Below are 17,764 nucleotides of genomic sequence, written 5' to 3'. Positions count from 1 at the left end.
GCCAAAGACGATCCCTGTCTGCCCTTGGCCCTGCTGAGAGGGTAAGTTGAGTCATGAGCAGAATTCAGCCAGTTATCAGATGGAAGGCTAAGGAAGCTTGGGGAGGGCTACTGAGGGGATATGGTAGGCTTGTTCTGTGGAGGGCAAAATTCTTCAGTCTACAAAGTTCTTTTCTGGGGCTCCTTCATCTTTCGGTTTCTCTTCCAGCTCCCTTGTTTTGGGCCTCTTTTGTTTCCCCATTCCCCTCCCCTGGGCCTTCCTGTTTGGAAAAGGGGTCAAATATCCTCACCCTGGAGGCATCTGCCCCTTCCACATAGTTGGTGTTGGAACAGTGGAGCTCAGAGAGGCCGATGCTGACTGTGTAGATGTCCAGCACCAACAGTGAGATTTTGGGCCCTGTGGTGGACACAGAGAGAACTCTCCAGGAGTGCGGCCCCTTGGCCTCCCCTCTGGGTGCCCAGTGGGCAGTGGGCCTGGGTGGCTTAGAATCCCGGACAGGAGCACCGAAGGCCAATGGGCTCCCGCCCTGAGCTTTCTGAGCCGGGCCTCCCTGTTTCCTCCCCAGCCAGTGGGGAGTGCAGTGAGGGGCGGGGCCTGGAGTCTTGGGAGCTCCCTGGACAACAACATGCATTTAGCGCAGCTCAGTCTCGGAGCCAGTAGGATATGTTTTCTTAAAAAAAAAAAAACATGCCTAACATCTTGGCTTTCACTGAAGGGTTGGTATCTGCTTTGTACACTTTGGCCTTCTTGGCTTTTCACTGAAACACACACACATGGATGCACACTCACTTCCACACACAAACCCACACCAAGACAGACACACCCATACAAACACACACGTACACTCACACACAAACTCATGTACATGGTTTCATACCCACATCCACACAAACACACATACAAAGTCAGGCACACACAGAAATATGCACCCTCACACCCACAAACTTGTACACACACATACACGTATACACACCAACACACATACAACCCTGGCTCGGACAAAGGCTTCCCCTTTTTTCTTGTTTGAAGTGGAAATCTCCCACCTTCCATGAGATTCAATTTCTCGCCCTTCCCCCGCTAAAATCCTCCTGGCCCCATCATTTCTTGAGTCCTTTCCAGACAGTGCTGTGTCTTTAAGGAAGTTGAAGCTGCTAAAAGTGAGTGAGAGAGAGAAAAAACACATCCCCAAAAAATTTGGCATCTCTTCCCCCCTCAAGTTTCTGGTGTCACTTATGAAACACGGGTCCTTGTTGCTGCAGAGAAGCAGTTGTTTTGCTGGAACGAGGGAGTGCGCGGGCTGCCCCGGGCTCCTCCCTGCCGCCTCCTCTCAGTGGATGGTCCCAGGCACCCTGTCTGGGGCAGGGAGGGCACAGGCCTGCACACTGAAGGTGGGGTGGGACCAGGCTGCCCCTCGCCCCAGCATCCAAGTCCTCCCTTGGGCGCCCGTGGCCCTGCAGACTCTCAGAGCTAAGGTCCTCTGTTGCTTTTTGGTTCCACCTTAGAAGAGGATCCGCTTGACTAAGAGTAGCCTGAAGGTAAGCCAGTGGGGAGGAGGGCTCCAGGGCCAGCGGCGGGAGGGGGAGGCCTGTTAGACACAGGGGCTGGTTCCCTCTTGGTCCATCCCTGCTGGTCTGAGGTGTGTGGGACAATCCCTAGCTTGGAGCCATCCAGGGGGCAACTGCTTCTTCCACAACCCACAACCGAGGCCCCAGAAATCCCAGCTGCGTTTGGGCTGAGCCCCTGGCCTCACGCAAGTCAGCTGAGAGGTCCTGGCGGGGGTTTATTCAGGCAGCTGCCTGGCTAAGTTTGAACAGAACAGGCCACGGGTGTGATTCCACAGAAAAGGCCTGGTATCTGCTGCAGTCACGGCCGGAGGAGCGGGAGAGGGTGGGTGGAGTGGATGGGGGTGGTGTGCACTGCACAAGGGGCCTTGTCTGGGCCAGGGCAAAGCATACCTATGGGGGACTCCGGTGGGAGGGACTGCGGCCAGGATGTGGGAGGGCAGGGGGAGGTTCTGCAAAGTGCTGGGGGAGGGGGGTGGCTGGAAAACAGATTTCAAGTCATAAAGTCAGCTAGGAACAGGCCGAGGCAGGGAAAACTCTCCACTCAGAGGAGGAGCTGGGGTCCTCTTCCATCCTGTCTTCGTCCTGCCTGGCTGCGTGACCTCGGGCAAGTCTCTGCCCTTCTCTGGGCCTCAGTTTCTCCTTCTGTAGGATGGGGGCGGTGGGCTAGGTGGTGTTGGGCTTTAACTGGCTTATGTGGGACAGGGCCTCCTGACGGGAAAGAGCTCTGACTGGACTTGTGGGAGGAATGAGTCCCTCTGGCGGGTTCTCAGGATCCCCTGGGTGACATGCCTTTCTCTGCAGGAGGCACCATGCAGGAGCTGCATCTGCTCTGGTGGGCAGTTCTCCTGGGCCTGGCGCAGGCCTGCCCTGAGCCCTGTGACTGTGGGGAAAAGTATGGCTTCCAGATTGCTGACTGTGCCTACCGCGACCTAGAGGCCGTGCCACCTGGCTTCCAGGCCAATGTGACTACACTGAGCCTGTCAGCCAACCGGCTGCCAAGCTTGCCGGAGGGTGCCTTCAGGGAGGTGCCCCTGCTGCAGTCGCTGTGGCTGGCACACAATGAGATCCGCACGGTGGCCGCCGGAGCCCTGGCCTCTCTGAGCCATCTCAAGAGCCTGGACCTCAGCCACAATCTCATCTCTGACTTTGCCTGGAGGGACCTGCACAACCTCAGTGCCCTCCAATTGCTCAAGATGGACAGCAACGAGCTGACCTTCATCCCCCGCGACGCCTTCCGCAGCCTCCGTGCTCTGCGCTCGCTGCAACTCAACCACAACCGCTTGCACACATTGGCCGAGGGCACCTTCACCCCGCTCACCGCGCTGTCCCACCTGCAGATCAACGACAACCCCTTCGACTGCACCTGCGGCATCGTGTGGCTCAAGACATGGGCCCTGGCCACGTCCGTGTCCATCCCGGAGCAGGACAACATCGCCTGCACCTCACCCCATGTGCTCAAGGGCACGCCGCTGAGCCGCCTGCCGCCGCTGCCATGCTCGGCGCCCTCAGTGCAGCTCAGTTACCAACCCAGCCAGGATGGTGCCGAACTGCGGCCTGGCTTTGTGCTGGCGCTGCACTGTGATGTGGACGGGCAGCCGGCCCCTCAGCTTCACTGGCACATCCAGATACCCAGTGGCATTGTGGAGATCACCAGCCCCAATGTGGGCACTGACGGGCGTGCCCTTCCCGGCACCCCTGTGGCCAGCTCCCAGCCGCGCTTCCAGGCCTTTGCCAATGGCAGCCTGCTTATCCCCGACTTTGGCAAGCTGGAGGAAGGCACCTACAGCTGCCTGGCCACCAATGAGCTGGGCAGTGCTGAGAGCTCAGTGGACGTGGCACTGGCCACGCCCGGCGAGGGTGGTGAGGACACCCTGGGGCGCAGGTTCCATGGCAAAGCGGTTGAGGGAAAGGGCTGCTATACGGTTGACAATGAGGTGCAGCCATCAGGGCCAGAGGACAATGTGGTCATCATCTACCTCAGCCGTGCTGGGAACCCTGAGGCTGCAGTTGCAGAAGGGGTCCCTGGGCAGCTGCCCCCAGGCCTGCTCCTGCTGGGTCAAAGCCTCCTCCTCCTCTTCTTCCTCACCTCCTTCTAGCCCCACCCAGGGCTTCCCTAACTCCTCCCCTTGCCCCTGCCAATGCCTCTTTAAGTGCTGCAGGGGTCTGGGGTTGGCAACTCCTGAGGCCTGCATGGGTGACTTCACATTTTCCTACCTCTCCTTCTAATCTCTTCTAGAGCACCTGCTACCCCCGACTTCTAGACCTGCTTCAAACTAGTGACTAGGATAGAATTTGATCCCCTAACTCACTGTCTGCGGTGCTCATTGCTGCTAACAGCATTGCCTGTGCTCTCCTCTCAGGGGCAGCGATGCCCTAATCCAACTGGGAGAAGCCTCAGTGGTGGAATTCCAGGCACTGTGACTGTCAAGCTGGCCAGGGCCAGGATTGGGGAAACGGAGCTGGGGCTTGGCTGGGAGGTGGTCTGAAGCAGACAGCGAATGGGAGAGGAGGTTGGGACCCAAACAGTGGCTGGTATGGCTCTGAGGCTCCCTGGGACCTGCTCAAGCTCCTCCTGCTCCTTGGTGTTTTCTGATGACTTGGGGGCTTGGGAGTCCCTTTGTCCTCATCTGAGACCGAAATGTAGGGATCCAGGATGGCCTTCCTTCCTCTTACCCTTCCTCCCTCAGCCTGCACTCTCTATCCTGGAACCTGTCCTCCCTTTCTCCCCAACTATGCATCTGTTGTCTGCTCCTCTGCAAAGGCCAGCCAGCTTGGGAGCGGCAGAGAAATAAACAGCATTTCTGATGCCCCTCCGTGTCTGCCTGGAATTTTGTCTGGATCTAGGAGCCCCTACTGGGAGATAGGATCAGGAGCTGAAGAGTCAGGGCAGCCAGCCTGCCTGCCCACATTGGCAGGGGCCTCTGAGACCCCAACAGACTGTGGAGGCACAGGAGGGCTGGCCCATGCTGTGTCAGGGGCTGGGCCTTGCGGTGAGCTGAGCTGCAGATGTTCCCTTCCTCCAAACCATCCCACAGGGTAGGTGGGGGCAGGAGCCTGGGGTGGCTGGCGACCCTGAGCAGCACCTGATGTCAGTAGTGGCTTGAAGAGAGGCATTTTGGAAAGGCGCAAGGAAATGGAAGTGAGTGGGTGGTAGCTCCTCTTCCCTGTCCTGCTCCTGGAAGAGATGTTAGGAATGAAGAGGAAAGAGGGGACAGGTGGGGCAAGATGGAGGAGACAGATGAGGAGAAGGGGACACAGGACAGAGGAGGAGAAAGCCCCAGAGAGACTGGGAACAAGAGAACATATTTGAGGGAGAAACCAGGGGGAAACAAATCGTACTTATCTTTCTCCCAAAGAAGAAATGGCATTCCAAGAGGAAAGTCCAAATGGCCAGTGTGTGTGTGTGTGTGTGTGTGTGTGTGTGTGTGTGTGTGTGTGTGTGTGTGTACAAAAACCTTCAGCCTCTCCAGATGAGAAGCATAAGGATGAGGTCCTAACCTGGAGACTCTGCACAACCTCCGATCTGTGCCAGGTAGGATATATGGCTTCCTACTGCCTCTATCCCATCCCTTTCAAGATCAAGGATGCTGCATGCAGAGACAATGGCCCAGGGGAGAGGCTCTGTGGCCTCTGTCCAGAGCTCCCAGAACTGCTGAGCTCAGCAAAGTGGAGGCAGGAGGCTAAGGAGTCTGGGGTAGCAGCTGTGAGCCTTGGCTGCTGGCCAGCCCCATTCCCTCCCTCCTGGTCCACATACAGCACCTCCCCCTGCCCACTCTCCCCTCATCAACTTGCAGCTCCTGCTGAGCTGATGTCACCAGCAGCATGTATCAAGAATGACTCCTAATCTAAAATAAAAGTTGAAAAAAATGACTCACGTCTGGTGGAAAACAGCAGGATGGAGCCAAATTCCACGTGCTGGGCCACCTTGGGTAAGTCATTGCCCACGTCTGGGCTTCAGTTTCCTCAAAAACCAAATGACATGGGAGGACTGGGTGCTGCTTCATGGTCCAATAGACTCTGATTGCCTAAGGCTTGATATTCCCAGCCTGACTTGGACATCCCTGGCTCCATTCCCAGCTGAGCAGCTTGGCTTCTTGGAGTAGGACCTGGACCTAAGACCTGCGTCAGGGGCAGCACAGGGAATGGCTGTGCCTTGAGTGGACTAGCTGCTCCCCTGCTTTAAGGTCTTCCATGGTCCCCACTGCCCTCCAGGTAGAGCCTGAATTCCCCACTTAGAGCCTCTCTGACCCGCTCCTCCAACAAGTGCACCCTTTCTTCCTCTTCTTGGAACAGCTGTTTAATTGTTCCCTTAATGCTCCATGGTGTGCCATCCTCTGCACCTTTGCTTACACTGTTCCCTCCACCCAGGCACCCTTTCCCTGTTCTTCATTTGGCTAAGTCAGTCTTTGAGAGTGGGCTCTGGCATCACCACCTCCAGAAAGTCTTCCTGGATGTTTCCCCATCCCAAATGTGAACAGGGCCCCCTTCTCTGGGAACCTGGATTCTCCTCCCCTGAGACCCTGTTAGTTGCTGAAACAAGGTCAGGAAGCCTTTTTCAACGGGCTGCAGTGGGATCACAGCGTGCCCTCTTTGGCCTCCTCCGGGCAGCCTTGAAAGTGGGTTTCAGGTCCCTGACCCCACCCCTGGCTTTATAGGTATTTGAGGCTGTAGCAGGAACCTGGGCGTGGGGCAGGGGACTGTTGATCTCCACTAACTGGGCAGGCATTTCTCAAGGCCCTGCTGACCTAGATCTGTAGGGTGGCCACATCTTCCTACCCTCTGTAGCCCCCAGCCCCTCAGTGGACCCAGGGCATCTTCTTTATACATATACCCCACCCCCCACCTCCACCAACCCCCCAGCAGAGAAAAGACCCCAGTCTGTCTCCACCCTCCTTTCCCCTCCATATTCTCACTCTACTCCCATCAGGACAGCCTACGCTCTGTCCCCCCATGTGACACGCCCCTTCCTACCTCCACACCTGGAGTCACACTGCTTCCCCAGCATTCCTGAAGTCGCTTCTCCTCCCCAGATCCTGCCCCTTCTTCAAGACCCAGAATAAGTCCCACTTCCAAAGCCAGCATCCACATGGCTCAGGGGTGGCATCATAGGGTCCCCAGTCTCTTTGCCACCCAAAAGGATGCAGCTATGGGTCCTCTCTGCCTTCCACCCAGTGTCTGGCCCAGCATGTGGCCAGAACACCCCGAGCCCCGTCCCCATCAATGCACAGTGTTCCTGACAGTGTAGGCGGGGTTTTCCCTGCATACCCCTCCCGCTATGAGGACAGTTTCTCAGGAACAAGTTTATTGCAGGGAACACACTAACCTCTTTCATAATAGCCAAAGGCATAAAAACTACAAAAATATCTGGCTCTCAAGTGTGGGCAGCTCGGTGTGGGACCTGGTCTGAGTCATGACTTGGGCTGCCCTGCAGGCCAGAGGCCCGGGAGCCTTCCAGCCACTCCCCAGAGAGGTCCGTGGCGCTGAGGGGGTGAGGAAGTGCCTTGGCTGCTTCCACAGCGTGAAGGCCAAGGCTGAGGTGGAGCTGGGCTGGAGTAGTTCCAGAGAAGGCTTCATCGAGGCCCTTCGAGGCTGGTGGCAGACTCAGGGTAGGGAGAGGCCTGGATGTGGCCGCCCTGGCTCGACTGGCTCCTGGACCAAGGCCCTAACCCACCAGTTTCTTTCTTCAAAACCCCTGCTGGCTCTCCCATGGCCAAGTGGGCGGAGCAGAGCCCTCCTGAGGCTCCCAGTGCAGACAGACCTCCACCCAACCACAGTGATCCAGAGGACCTGCTGGCTGCATGACTGGGGTGACGCTGGGAGGAGAGCTGGGGAGGGAGGAGGTTGGTAGGCAGGAACGTGCCTCAGCACAGATGGGCAGGTGGGTTGACCTTCCCTGCCCTCAGGGCTGGGCACCATTGGCACCCAACAGGGCCGTCTTGCGGAAGACCTGCAGGGTTGGGTTGTGCAGCAGCGTGTAGGCCAGACCCCAGCGAGCCCTGCCGCGGCTGGCCCTGGGCCTTGCTCCCTTGGCCATGGAGTCCTTTGTCTGTAGCAGCTGCATCCCTGAGAGAGACGGACTTTCTGTGAGTCACTCAACAAACACCCAGCCAAACCTCCCTGGCCCTCAGACCTGATCAGAGAGCCTGAAAATCCCAGGTGTAGTGCAGGTCGTGAGGCTTAGGATGTCCGCTGCAGGCAGCACATGGAAGTGGGGGGTGAGGTCTGTGGATGGACTGGAAGCTGGGTGGGACAAGGGTCTGGAGCTGGCTTAGTGTCCCCTCCCTACACACACTTCTGGACAGAAGGAAAGGAGGAGGTCATACTCCCTGCCCCAAGGGAGAAGTGGGGGCAATGACGGAGCCCCTTAGCAAGGCAGCTGTTTCATTCTCTCTGTGTGCACACATATGGTGTGTGTATGTGTGTGTTCATATCATGGAAAAAATTACCCTGAGATCAGACCAGGAGGGGTGACCAAAGGCAGCCAAGGAAGAGAGGAAGTGAGAATTTTCCTGGCGCTCACTCTGTGTGCTGGGGAGGGGCACACATCCTTCCTGGGAGAAGCTGGGTAGGCTCTATTCCCCCATTCCTAGTGGGAGGGCGCACCTTCATCTTCCTCTCCTGGTCTGAGGCTGTTCTGGGGGGCTGCCATGGTCCTGGGTAGGAGGCTCCGCGCTTGCAGGAGCATGGAGCAGAAGGCTGTCATGGCTGGATGCGACTGGCTGACTTCAATCTTCAAGAAGTTTCGATACGTGTAGTAGCCTGGGGTGGGGTGGCGGATGGCAGTGCTGGGGGAGCAGGGGCCAGACTAGAGGCATCCAGACATCCCCTAACACACACACAGGGAGTGCGCGTGCACTCCCTGCATCCAAGCATGTAGACACACCAGGCACGTGGCACATGTGCTGCATGGGCACATGTGGATCTGCTAGAACACCCCACATCCACTGCACATGCTGCAGGGCCACACGAGGCACAGTGCAGAGGCACATAGGTGGCACATGCAGCTACAGACATTGGTGTGAACTGATCAGCTGGCACGGGCCTGGGGCAGGGCAGATGCCTTCCTCACTGCTTGGGTAGCCTGAGCAACCCTCCAGCCCTGCCCAGTGACCTTACCGGGGTCGAGAGTGGCAGCTCTCGGTGGCAGCAGGCTGAGGTCCATCTGGCCGAGGTGGATGGCGTTGTAGAGGGCAGAGAGGAGCACCCTCCAGGTGGCCACCATGGCACCCACCAGCACATTGAGGGGGAAGAGAAGAAAGGTGGCTGCATAGAGCACTCGCCTAGGGTGGGAGAAGAAAGCTGAGGCAGGCTGTCCCCCACAGCCCTCTCCCCAGGGTCAGTGTCAGACCTGGATGCCCAGAACTGCTGTGTATTTACTGAGTGCCTACTATTTATTGCTATGTCTTCTGTGCACCCCACCCTGGGCAAGGCCTTCTCTCTTTCAACCCACCACCCTGGGAGACGGGAAACTGAGGCCCAGAGAGATTGGGCGACTTAGCCAAGGCTGTCAGCTATTCAGTGGCAGAGCTGGACTTTAACTCTAGGTCCATGTAAGTCTTTCTATGATCCTGATGCCTCCCACCTCCCTTTTCTGGGTCCCCTGTCTGCTAATTCCAAGTTCCCCCCGGGAGCCAAGGTTCTCCCACAGCCTTGTCATCTGACAGGGAACACCCTTGCTACGAAGTGGGAAGGGGCATGGTTTTAAGGAAACAGAGGGTCCAGGGGAGAGCAGTACCGATTCCCAAAGCAAGAAAGGTTCACAGGGGTACTTCCAGCCCCAAGCCAGGTATGTAGAGAGGTACTTTGGAGTGGGCTGAGCCACTGTCCCTTTTCTCTATGGGTAAGGCAAGCTCTTTCTACTATCATCTGGGTTCCTTGATAGAGAGAGGGGATAGATGGCAGTGGAGGGAGGACACAAAGAGAGAGACGCTGAAGAAGAGGATGAGGGCCTGAGGGAGCCACAAGCCCAGATGCCACCTCACCGGTTGGTCAGCTGTGGGTGTCCATCATGAGTCTCCAGAAAAACCCAATGGGCTGCCATGTTCTGCAGGGTCACAGCCAGGGCCAAAGTCAGCCAGAAGGGCCTGCCAGTGGGGTGGGGAGGCGGTCACTGTTAGCGGACCTCTAAGAAGTCCCCGAGCCCTCCATGTCTTGCTTCACTCACCACGAGGACTCCAGGGAATGGAAGAGCAGGAGGTTCCTGCCGTGGAGCACAGGCATGAGCACCAGGAAGGCCAGGGCCGTGGTTCCCAGGAAGAAGATGATCTGCTGCACCAGGAGCCCTGCCAGGGGCGGGAGTGGCAGGGGGACAGACAACAGGTTCTATGAAAACTGGCCACCCCTGCTGCCCCCAGAACCAAGGGCTTTGGGATGGGGCAGGCCTGGTTTTAGATCTCTGCTCTGCCACTGCCTAGCTATGCTGCCTTGAACAAGTCACTTTACCTCACGGAGCCTCAGTTTCTTCCTCTGTAAAACGGGGATAATAGTCCCTACCTCAGAGGCTGTTGCCAGGATCCAATGAGGTAATGTCTGTGGAAACTCTTAAAATCACAAAGCACTTTGCAAATGTTATTTCCCTTCAGTTTCTCCTGAGTTTGAGTTACTGGTGGATAAGGCTACATTTTAAAGTGATGTTTGCATTCCTTCAAGCCAGAGCCCGGCATACGGTAGGTGCCCAAGGACTGTCTATTGAAATAATCTGGCCAACTGATTAGAGAATGATGCCTACAAAAGGGCCTGGAGACATAAGAGCTACCAAGAAGAGACGCTATGAATTTTGTCCTAGTAATTCCTCCACTCCTTTACCATCCTTCTCCTCCCGCAAGGAGGTGAGAATGGAAGGAACTGGAGGGATACAAGGCCCTTGGATGTGCAACCCTGGCCACAGCCCCTCACCATTCAGAGTGCTTTTCTCACTGCAGTACCCAAGGGGAGAGTCAGAAACTCGGGGCTGGTAGGGGTCCTGGAAGGTTATCTGGTCCAACTCTCTCAGGGCAAGACCTCCTTTGCAGACCCCAACAATATCCATGGAACTCTGCTTGCATACCCCAGTGACAGGGATCTCATTACCTTTGTAGGTAGCCAATTGTGGCACAGCCCTTTCTTAAGCTGGAGTGCAGTGGCGTGATCTCGGCTCACTGCAATCTCCGCCTCCTGGGTTCAAGTGATTCTACTGCCTCATCCTCCCGAGTAGCTGGAACTACAGGTGCACACCACCATGCCCGGCTGATTTTTGTATTTTTAGTAGAGATGGGGTCTCACCATGTTGGCCAGGCTGGTCTCCATCTCCTGACCTCGTGATCCACCTGCCTCGGCCTCCCAAAGTGCTGGGATTACAGGCGTGAGCCACTGAGCCCAGCCAGGAATGTACCATTTTGAATTTGACACCTCCAGACCTGGGTCCACCCCACCATGTGAATACCTGGTGGCACCCAAGGTTCATCTCCATGTGGAGGGTACACACTCAATTTCCCGAGGGCTCCTGTACCCCCATCCTGAGTAAGCTTCTTAAAGGCAGGGAAGGCAGGGGGTCCCTCCTCTTGCTGTTGCCCCAGAGCATTCCCAGACAAACTCTGAGGGCAGTACTTGCTGAGCACTCTTCTCCCCCACTGGGGCCAGTGTCTGAGGTGAGGCCCAGGCCAAGGCTGGGTGTGGCGGGCAAGGGAGGCTCACCAAGGCAGATAAAGGCTGTCTGGTAGGCACTGAAGCTCATCCAACAGAATATGGCTTGGCGGGAGGGATGGGGACTCCGACGCAGGGGACTCAAGTCCAGGGCAGCTCCTCGGTGCAGAGCTCGAAGGTTGGTCCTGGGGTGGGAGCCAGGGAGGCAGTGACCTCAGGGAGCAACACACTCTTCCTAAATCCTCCTCTGGGCCAGCAACTGGCCAAACTCCCAATAGAATTTCAACCCACAGCTATCAGCAGGGAAGCCCTGAACTGTGGGAGCCGGGAGGAGGCCACTAACCCAAGATGCCTGGAAGAGGTGATATCTGGGCAGTCTTAAACGGTGAACGAGGAAGACAAAACCAGGCAGAAGGCTCAACCTGAGCCAAGTCAGAAAAGTGAGAAACAATGGTGAGAATGGAAGTGACACACAGCACAGCCACCGGGTAAAGAGGCAAGGCAAGCACAGGCTGAGGAGCCTGGTATGCCAGAAGAAGGAGGGGTGACCTGTGGAAAAAGATCCCTGGGACGAGCTCTGAGGCCTGGCAAGTGCACAGGAGACATGGGCCAGTTCTCTGACATGAGTAAGTGCTTGGGCTGCCCCTTCCACCTGCCCTGGGCCTTCAGTGCTCCTCACCACTCACCGCTGCAGGGCAAGCAAGGTGGCATGGCGAGACCCGTACCACCTCTTCAGTGCACTATGCTGCCAGGCCACCCCTCACCTACACTCTCACATGGCAGGGCCACCCCAGCCTCTGCTCTCGTCCACACAGTCCTCACCTCTTATCTCTTTCTTCCATTCCCAGGCAGGTGCAGCTTCCCCAGGCCACCTTCCCTCTCATCCAGCCCACCTGGTGGCCCCTACTCAGGGGACGAGCTCCACCAGCTGCCCTGAGTTGGTGGTGCCCTATGTCCTTCACACTCACAGATGTTTCCCCAGCCAGACAGGAAGGCCCAAGGGCAGGACCCAGCCCCACCTTCTCCCACTGCAGCGCAGCCACACACAGGTGGGCTCCATGACAGCCTGGGCCGGCAGAGCCCTTCCCTCCCTCCAGGCCCAGGGCCTCCCCACAGGCCCATAGGACTCCCACTCCTTCCCCACCTCTGTGCTGGGTGAGCCGAGCCTGCCACTCACCTGTGTGTCACCAGTGAGCGCATCAGGACCAGGAAGGTGAGTAAGCAGGACAAGACCAAGGCCGAGATGTAGCACACTGGTGGGCAGAAAGGGAGCAAAGTGAGAGATCAGGGCCTGGACAGTCTCCTGGGGGCCTCAGAACCCCTGCCAGGATGGTACCTTGTGGGGAGTTCCCCCTGCCCCAAACTGAACTCTGTGTGGAGGCCTCTTGGCCCCACCCCCAGTTCTCAGATCCAGTGTCAGCCAATGACTTCGGCCACCCCATTCTTCCCAGTGACATACAGTGGCCAAGAGATGAAACCAGCTCTGAGTCTGCAGACCTGGTCCTCACCCTGCTGTTGCTGCTTCTATTGCTGTGGGACCTCCATCCAACCTGGCATCTGTCTCCAGCTTCACTGCTTCTTGGCCATGTGGCCTTCAGGAGGGCACTCCATCTCCCCAGGCCCCCATTTGCTCGTGAACTTACTGCTGGGCACGCCGTTATGCTGCCCAGCTCCCAGGATAATGTGAGCCATAAGGCCCCATCCATGTCTGCACTAATGGTCTTCGTTCACGGCATAGAGGGTGTGAGTCCACATCGGTGTGGCCTGAGTCCATCAGAATAGGGAGGCAGCCGCTGTCACCCAGCTCCCTCACCTCCTCCCTGGCCATGCACACAATGAGGGTGTGCATGATGGTGTGTCATGAACAAGCCTGGGTGTTAAAGAATATCAGGGGTGCAGGCTGCAACTCTCCCACCTTACATCCACATCCAGCCTTGCTCTGGACTGTCACAGAAAACCCCACGAGGTTAGACAGAAGAACTGTTCCCACTGAGCTGAAGAAGATGCTGAGGCTCAGAGAGAGGGTTTCGCCCAGCCAGCCATGCTGCTAGGAATGATAGAGTGAGGTGTGCAACCATTTCCAAGCAGATCCAGAATGAGCCTGAGATGCCTGCACCCTGATCTCATCAGTCAGCCCAGGGAAGTGTTCCTGGTGCCCATGTCACCACCAGAATCTCAAGCACGGGGAGAGCAAACACAGAAAAGGTGAGTGCTAGTTCCACATAGCCAAAAGGGATTAGAGCGGTGGGTCTCAGCACTGACAGCGCCTTTAGGATCACTTGGAGCTGCTAAAACTCGCCCATAGCCCAGCCTGCACCCAAACCAGTTAAATCAGAATTTCTGTGGGTGGGACCCAGCCGTAGCCTGAGAAAGCAACACTGGTGATTCAGTGTGCAGTCAGGGCTGACAGCCACTGCTCTGGGGGCTTTCCAAAGGCAGAGCCTTCATGATTTATTTCCATCAGCAATGAATTGAAATCAACCAACCAACCAATATTTATTGGGTGCCTACTACAGTGGCGCTCAAACTTTGCTTGCATGAGAATCACTGTAACTGTGATCCCAGCACTTTGGAAGGCTGAGGCGGTGGATCACCTGAGGTCAGGAGTTCAAGACCAACCTGACCAATATGATGAAACTCCGTCTCTACTAAAAATACAAAAATTTGCCAGGCCTGGTGGCGGGCGCCTGTAATCCCAGCTATTCGGGAGGCTGAGACGGGAGAATCACTTGAAACCGAGAGACGGAGGTTGCAGTGAGCCAAGATCATGCCACTGCACTCCAGCCTGGGAGACAGAGTGAGATTCCAACTCAAAAAAAAAAAAAAAATTAGCCGGGCCTGGCGGTACGTGCCTGTAATCCCAGCTACTCGGGAGGCTGAGACAGGAGAATTGCTTGAACCCAGGAGGTGGAGGTTGCAGTGAGGTGAGATTGTGCCACTGCACTCCAGCCTGGGTGACAGAGCACGACTCCATCTCAAAAAAAAAAATCGCTGGGAGGGCTGTTCAATCGTAGAGGCTGGGCCCCACTCTGAGAGTTTCTGATTCAGTAGGTTTGGCATGGGGCTTGAGCACAGGGAATGTTAAAGTCACCAGGTGCTTCTCAGATTCAGCCAGGGCTAAAAATGATGCTACAGAAACCTAGGCCCTTCTGCCGGTCCCTAGCTCCCTCCTCCAGGGCCCTCGCAGGAACACTTTTCTCAGAAGCAAGGTTGGGAGAAAGCACTGCACATGCATAGCTCCAGCCTCTGTGGTCCCCCTTCTGGAGCCAGCTGGGTTGCAGCGAGGGCATATTCTGGACCGTTTGCTGCCAGGAGGTGAACAGCTCACCTGCTGAGCCTGGCCTGGTGAGTGTACAGGTTAACACAGGGGTGAAGGGTTAGCAGCCCCCTTGGCCACAGGCCTGGCCTTTGATCTCCATCCATCTACCTCCTACCTCTCTCTCCCTCCATTGGTTCCCAATTTGGGCACCCCCAAACCCCAGCACTCACACAATCTTCCTGCTCTTTGCCACCTCTGGGATCCTGTGCCTGCCTTCTTCTGGGCCCTGCTTTGGGGGATAGATCTGTCTTCCTTCGTGTGATTGAGGGCCTCAAGGGCAAGTGTTCCTTTTTCACTCCAGCACTCATTTTGCAGGTGGGGAAATTGAGGTCAGGAGAGGTAAAGCACTTTGCCCAAGGTCACTCAGCTTGTAAGTGAGGGAACAGAGATTCTAATCTAGTTTGCCTGACTCAGTCTGAGCTCTCTGTGAGTGATGCCAGGCTTATGGTCCAAGTGCTGGGTGGCAGTCCTAACAGGAGCTCTGAGCTCAGAAGACATTAGCTCCTTAGGCGAAGGACAGACCAAAGGACACTGGAGCCCAGGTTGCGGGGTGGCTTTGGCCGTATCTCTAATCCTCCTGGGCCTCAGTATTCCTCATCTGCAAATTTAGAGAGTAAATGTTGCTCTGTTTGACCCAAGACGATCTGAAGTGGGAGCCTTTGAGCTTGGAAACTGCAACATGCAATTAAAAATATAAGACTTGATGAGTGGAAGCAGAGTCCTTTGCCCTGGACGTGTCTTATTTTGTCTTTGAGCCTCAATGTCCTGCTCTGTGAGCTGGGATCAATGATGCTGACCTACAGGGTCACTGTGAGCAAGGGTCTGAGGTTGGTTGTGGGCTGACCTGGACCATGTCTGCACCTGCCTGTGACCCAGGTTGCAACCAGCTCGGAAAATCTCCCAAGAGAGGTCATTTTCAGCTCACCCGGAACTTGTCACCTGTCCAGTTTGTGGGCCTCAGCAGCAGTTCCAGGGCAGCCTCTAGTACGGGAACTGAGGTGCTCAGGGAGATGGTGGAGGTGGTCAGGGAAGGAAGTGGTCACTCCGTGCACCTCTGCCCACCCCCCACTCCCTGCCCTGCCATGACCAGCATGCCCAGGTCTGTAGTATAAGGATGATGTTAATGGTCAGGTACAGCTGCGGAGCAGCCACACCTCCACCTGCAACGCTGGCAGCCCACGCTCTGACCATCACATGTTACTCCTCAGAAGCCGGGGGCCCGTCCGTCCCAGCCTGGGGCCCCCAAGTCAGCAGAAGGCGCATGCCTCCTGAGTCCTTAGCACCGGGCTTTGTCCCAAGGTGATGGAGAGAACCCCCGCCTAGGCTTCAGGAGCCCTGCATTCTCTTGGCTGCACTCTGCCCTGCTGGATGGCCTCAGGCAAATCCTTCCCCATGTGTCAAGTGGGGACACTTCTCAGTCCCTTCCACAGGGCTGTTGGAAGTGCCCAGGAGGCAGAGTAAGTAGGTGGCTGCAGGAGGCATCAGACCACAGAAGGAGAAGCCGGGATGGTTCCCTGGTTCAGGAGCTCATTGTCATAGGAGGGAAGGAGAAAGGAGATGGCCCCAAAATTCAGGGAGTGGGGAAGAGAAAGCCTGCGCCCTGCCCAACACAAGACCCCTGCCATGAGGATTCGCTCAGAAATCCTCACCATCCCCCATCGCCATCTCCTCCCTCCTTCCTCACCCTCAGCTCCCCCATCCCACGGCCTTCCTCATCTCCATGCCTGGAGAGTTGGTCAGAGACACTGGGGGTGGTGGGGGAAGATGCCACAGAAGCAGGCAAGGGACAGGAGCTGCTGAGATGTTCCTTCAGGTTTCATGGAAGCTCAGAACTGGAAGCGCCAACTGCCCCAATTTGGAGATGAGGCAATCGAGACCCAGAGAGAGGAAGGAATGTGTCCAAGGGCCCCCAGTGTGTCCATGGCCGACTAGGGCATAGATCTTGGGTCTCCCCGCTTTCATTCCCCACTGCAGCCCTCGGGGGCTCCCTGGAGGCCTCACCTTCCAGAGCCCACAGATGGTGCTTCACCAGCTCCACTACCTCCTGCTTGTCCTCGGAGAGCACGATCCCAAAGCCGGCCAGCAGGTAGGAGACATCCGTGGTGACCCCTGCCCTCACCTTCTGGATGGTGGGTACCACGCCCACCAGCAGCAGCAGGGCCACCTGGAAGAGCCCCACAGTGAGGGCCCCATCCCAGGAAAGGGTTTTCTGTGCTAACAGGGGAGACTTTGGGGAAGAAACTGGCAGCACACGGGCTCCAGCCACATGCCCATTGCCCATCAGTGTTCTTATCTGCCCCTTAGAGCAGGGATCTCATGCTTCTAAATGAGGATATTACAGACAGGTGCAATTATAGCCTAATAGGCCAAAGGCATGCCTACGAGCACCATAACTTCATAGAGTCAGCCCTGCGTATCTGTGGGTTCCACATCCACAACCGATTCAATCAAGTGCTGATCAAAAATATTTGGGGAAAAACCCTCAATAAAAAATAACAAAATTCAATACAAATAATACAAATAAAAAAATAATACCTTAGGACAACTTTTTTTTTTTTGGTGGGGGGAGGGATGGAGTCTTGCTCTGTGGCCAGGCTGGAGTGCAGTGGCACGATCTTGGCTCACTGCAACCTCCACCTCCAGGTTCAAGCGATTCTCCTGCCTCAGCCTCCCGAGTAGCTGGGACTACAGGCCCGCGCCACCATATCCAGCTAATTTTTGTATTTTTAGTAGAGATAGGGTTTCACTACATTGGCCAGGATGGTCTCAATCTCTTGACCTCGTGATCTGCCCACCTCAGCCTCCCAAAGTGCTGGGATTACAGGTGTGAGCCACCACACCCAGACGTAGGACAACTATTTACATAGCACTTATGTTTGATATTATAAGTAATCTAGAGATAACGAGGCATACTGGAGAATGTGTGTAGGCTATATGCAGATATTACACCATCATATATCAGAAATTTGAGCCTTTGGATTTTGGTATGGAGGGGTGTTTCTGGAACCAATCGGCCTCAGATACTGAGGGATGACTATGTCTGCACCTCTATCTATTTACCCATCATCTATCTATCTAAACTTTGGAATGTAAAATTTCCGGTTTTTCTATGTTGTGAAAGTAAATGAGCACAGGAATTAAAGCTGGACAGACTTGGATTCAAACTTAGGCTATGCTGAGATATTAGCTGTGCAGAAACTTGGCCAAGTCAAATTCACCTCTCCGAGCTTCCATTCTCCCCATCTGTAAAGTGGAGAAT

General features: G+C 56.0%; 2 protein-coding genes across 2 annotated transcripts in view; one reads left to right on the top strand and one right to left on the bottom strand.

Annotated features, from left to right (window-relative positions):
- Nucleotides 1–1,225: 1,225 nt before the first annotated feature.
- Nucleotides 1,226–4,374, top strand: ISLR (immunoglobulin superfamily containing leucine rich repeat). The gene is made up of 2 exons (XM_032174947.2): nucleotides 1,226–1,535; nucleotides 2,367–4,374. Exon 2 carries the CDS (start codon nucleotides 2,375–2,377, stop codon nucleotides 3,659–3,661), a length of 1,287 nt encoding a protein of 428 aa, XP_032030838.1. The 5' UTR covers nucleotides 1,226–1,535; nucleotides 2,367–2,374; the 3' UTR covers nucleotides 3,662–4,374.
- A 3,009-nt stretch (nucleotides 4,375–7,383) lies between these two features.
- Nucleotides 7,384–17,764, bottom strand: part of STRA6 (signaling receptor and transporter of retinol STRA6) — a 29,164-nt gene continuing 18,783 nt past the window's right edge. Inside the window, exons 11-18 of the mRNA XM_032174909.2 lie at nucleotides 16,507–16,669; nucleotides 12,364–12,439; nucleotides 11,238–11,371; nucleotides 9,730–9,847; nucleotides 9,548–9,649; nucleotides 8,682–8,845; nucleotides 8,169–8,324; nucleotides 7,384–7,628 (exon numbers count right to left, since the gene is read on the bottom strand). Coding sequence (XP_032030800.1) covers nucleotides 7,465–7,628; nucleotides 8,169–8,324; nucleotides 8,682–8,845; nucleotides 9,548–9,649; nucleotides 9,730–9,847; nucleotides 11,238–11,371; nucleotides 12,364–12,439; nucleotides 16,507–16,669 — 1,077 coding nt within the window. The 3' untranslated portion in view covers nucleotides 7,384–7,464. The remainder of the gene's footprint in view (nucleotides 7,629–8,168; nucleotides 8,325–8,681; nucleotides 8,846–9,547; nucleotides 9,650–9,729; nucleotides 9,848–11,237; nucleotides 11,372–12,363; nucleotides 12,440–16,506; nucleotides 16,670–17,764) is intronic.

This window comes from Hylobates moloch, unplaced genomic scaffold, assembly GCF_009828535.3.
Source record: "Hylobates moloch isolate HMO894 unplaced genomic scaffold, HMol_V3 SCAFFOLD_14, whole genome shotgun sequence".
NCBI classification, from domain to species: Eukaryota; Metazoa; Chordata; class Mammalia; order Primates; family Hylobatidae; genus Hylobates; species Hylobates moloch.
Note: the sequence above shows the minus strand (reverse complement) of the source record. Positions and strands in the feature narration are given on the sequence as shown.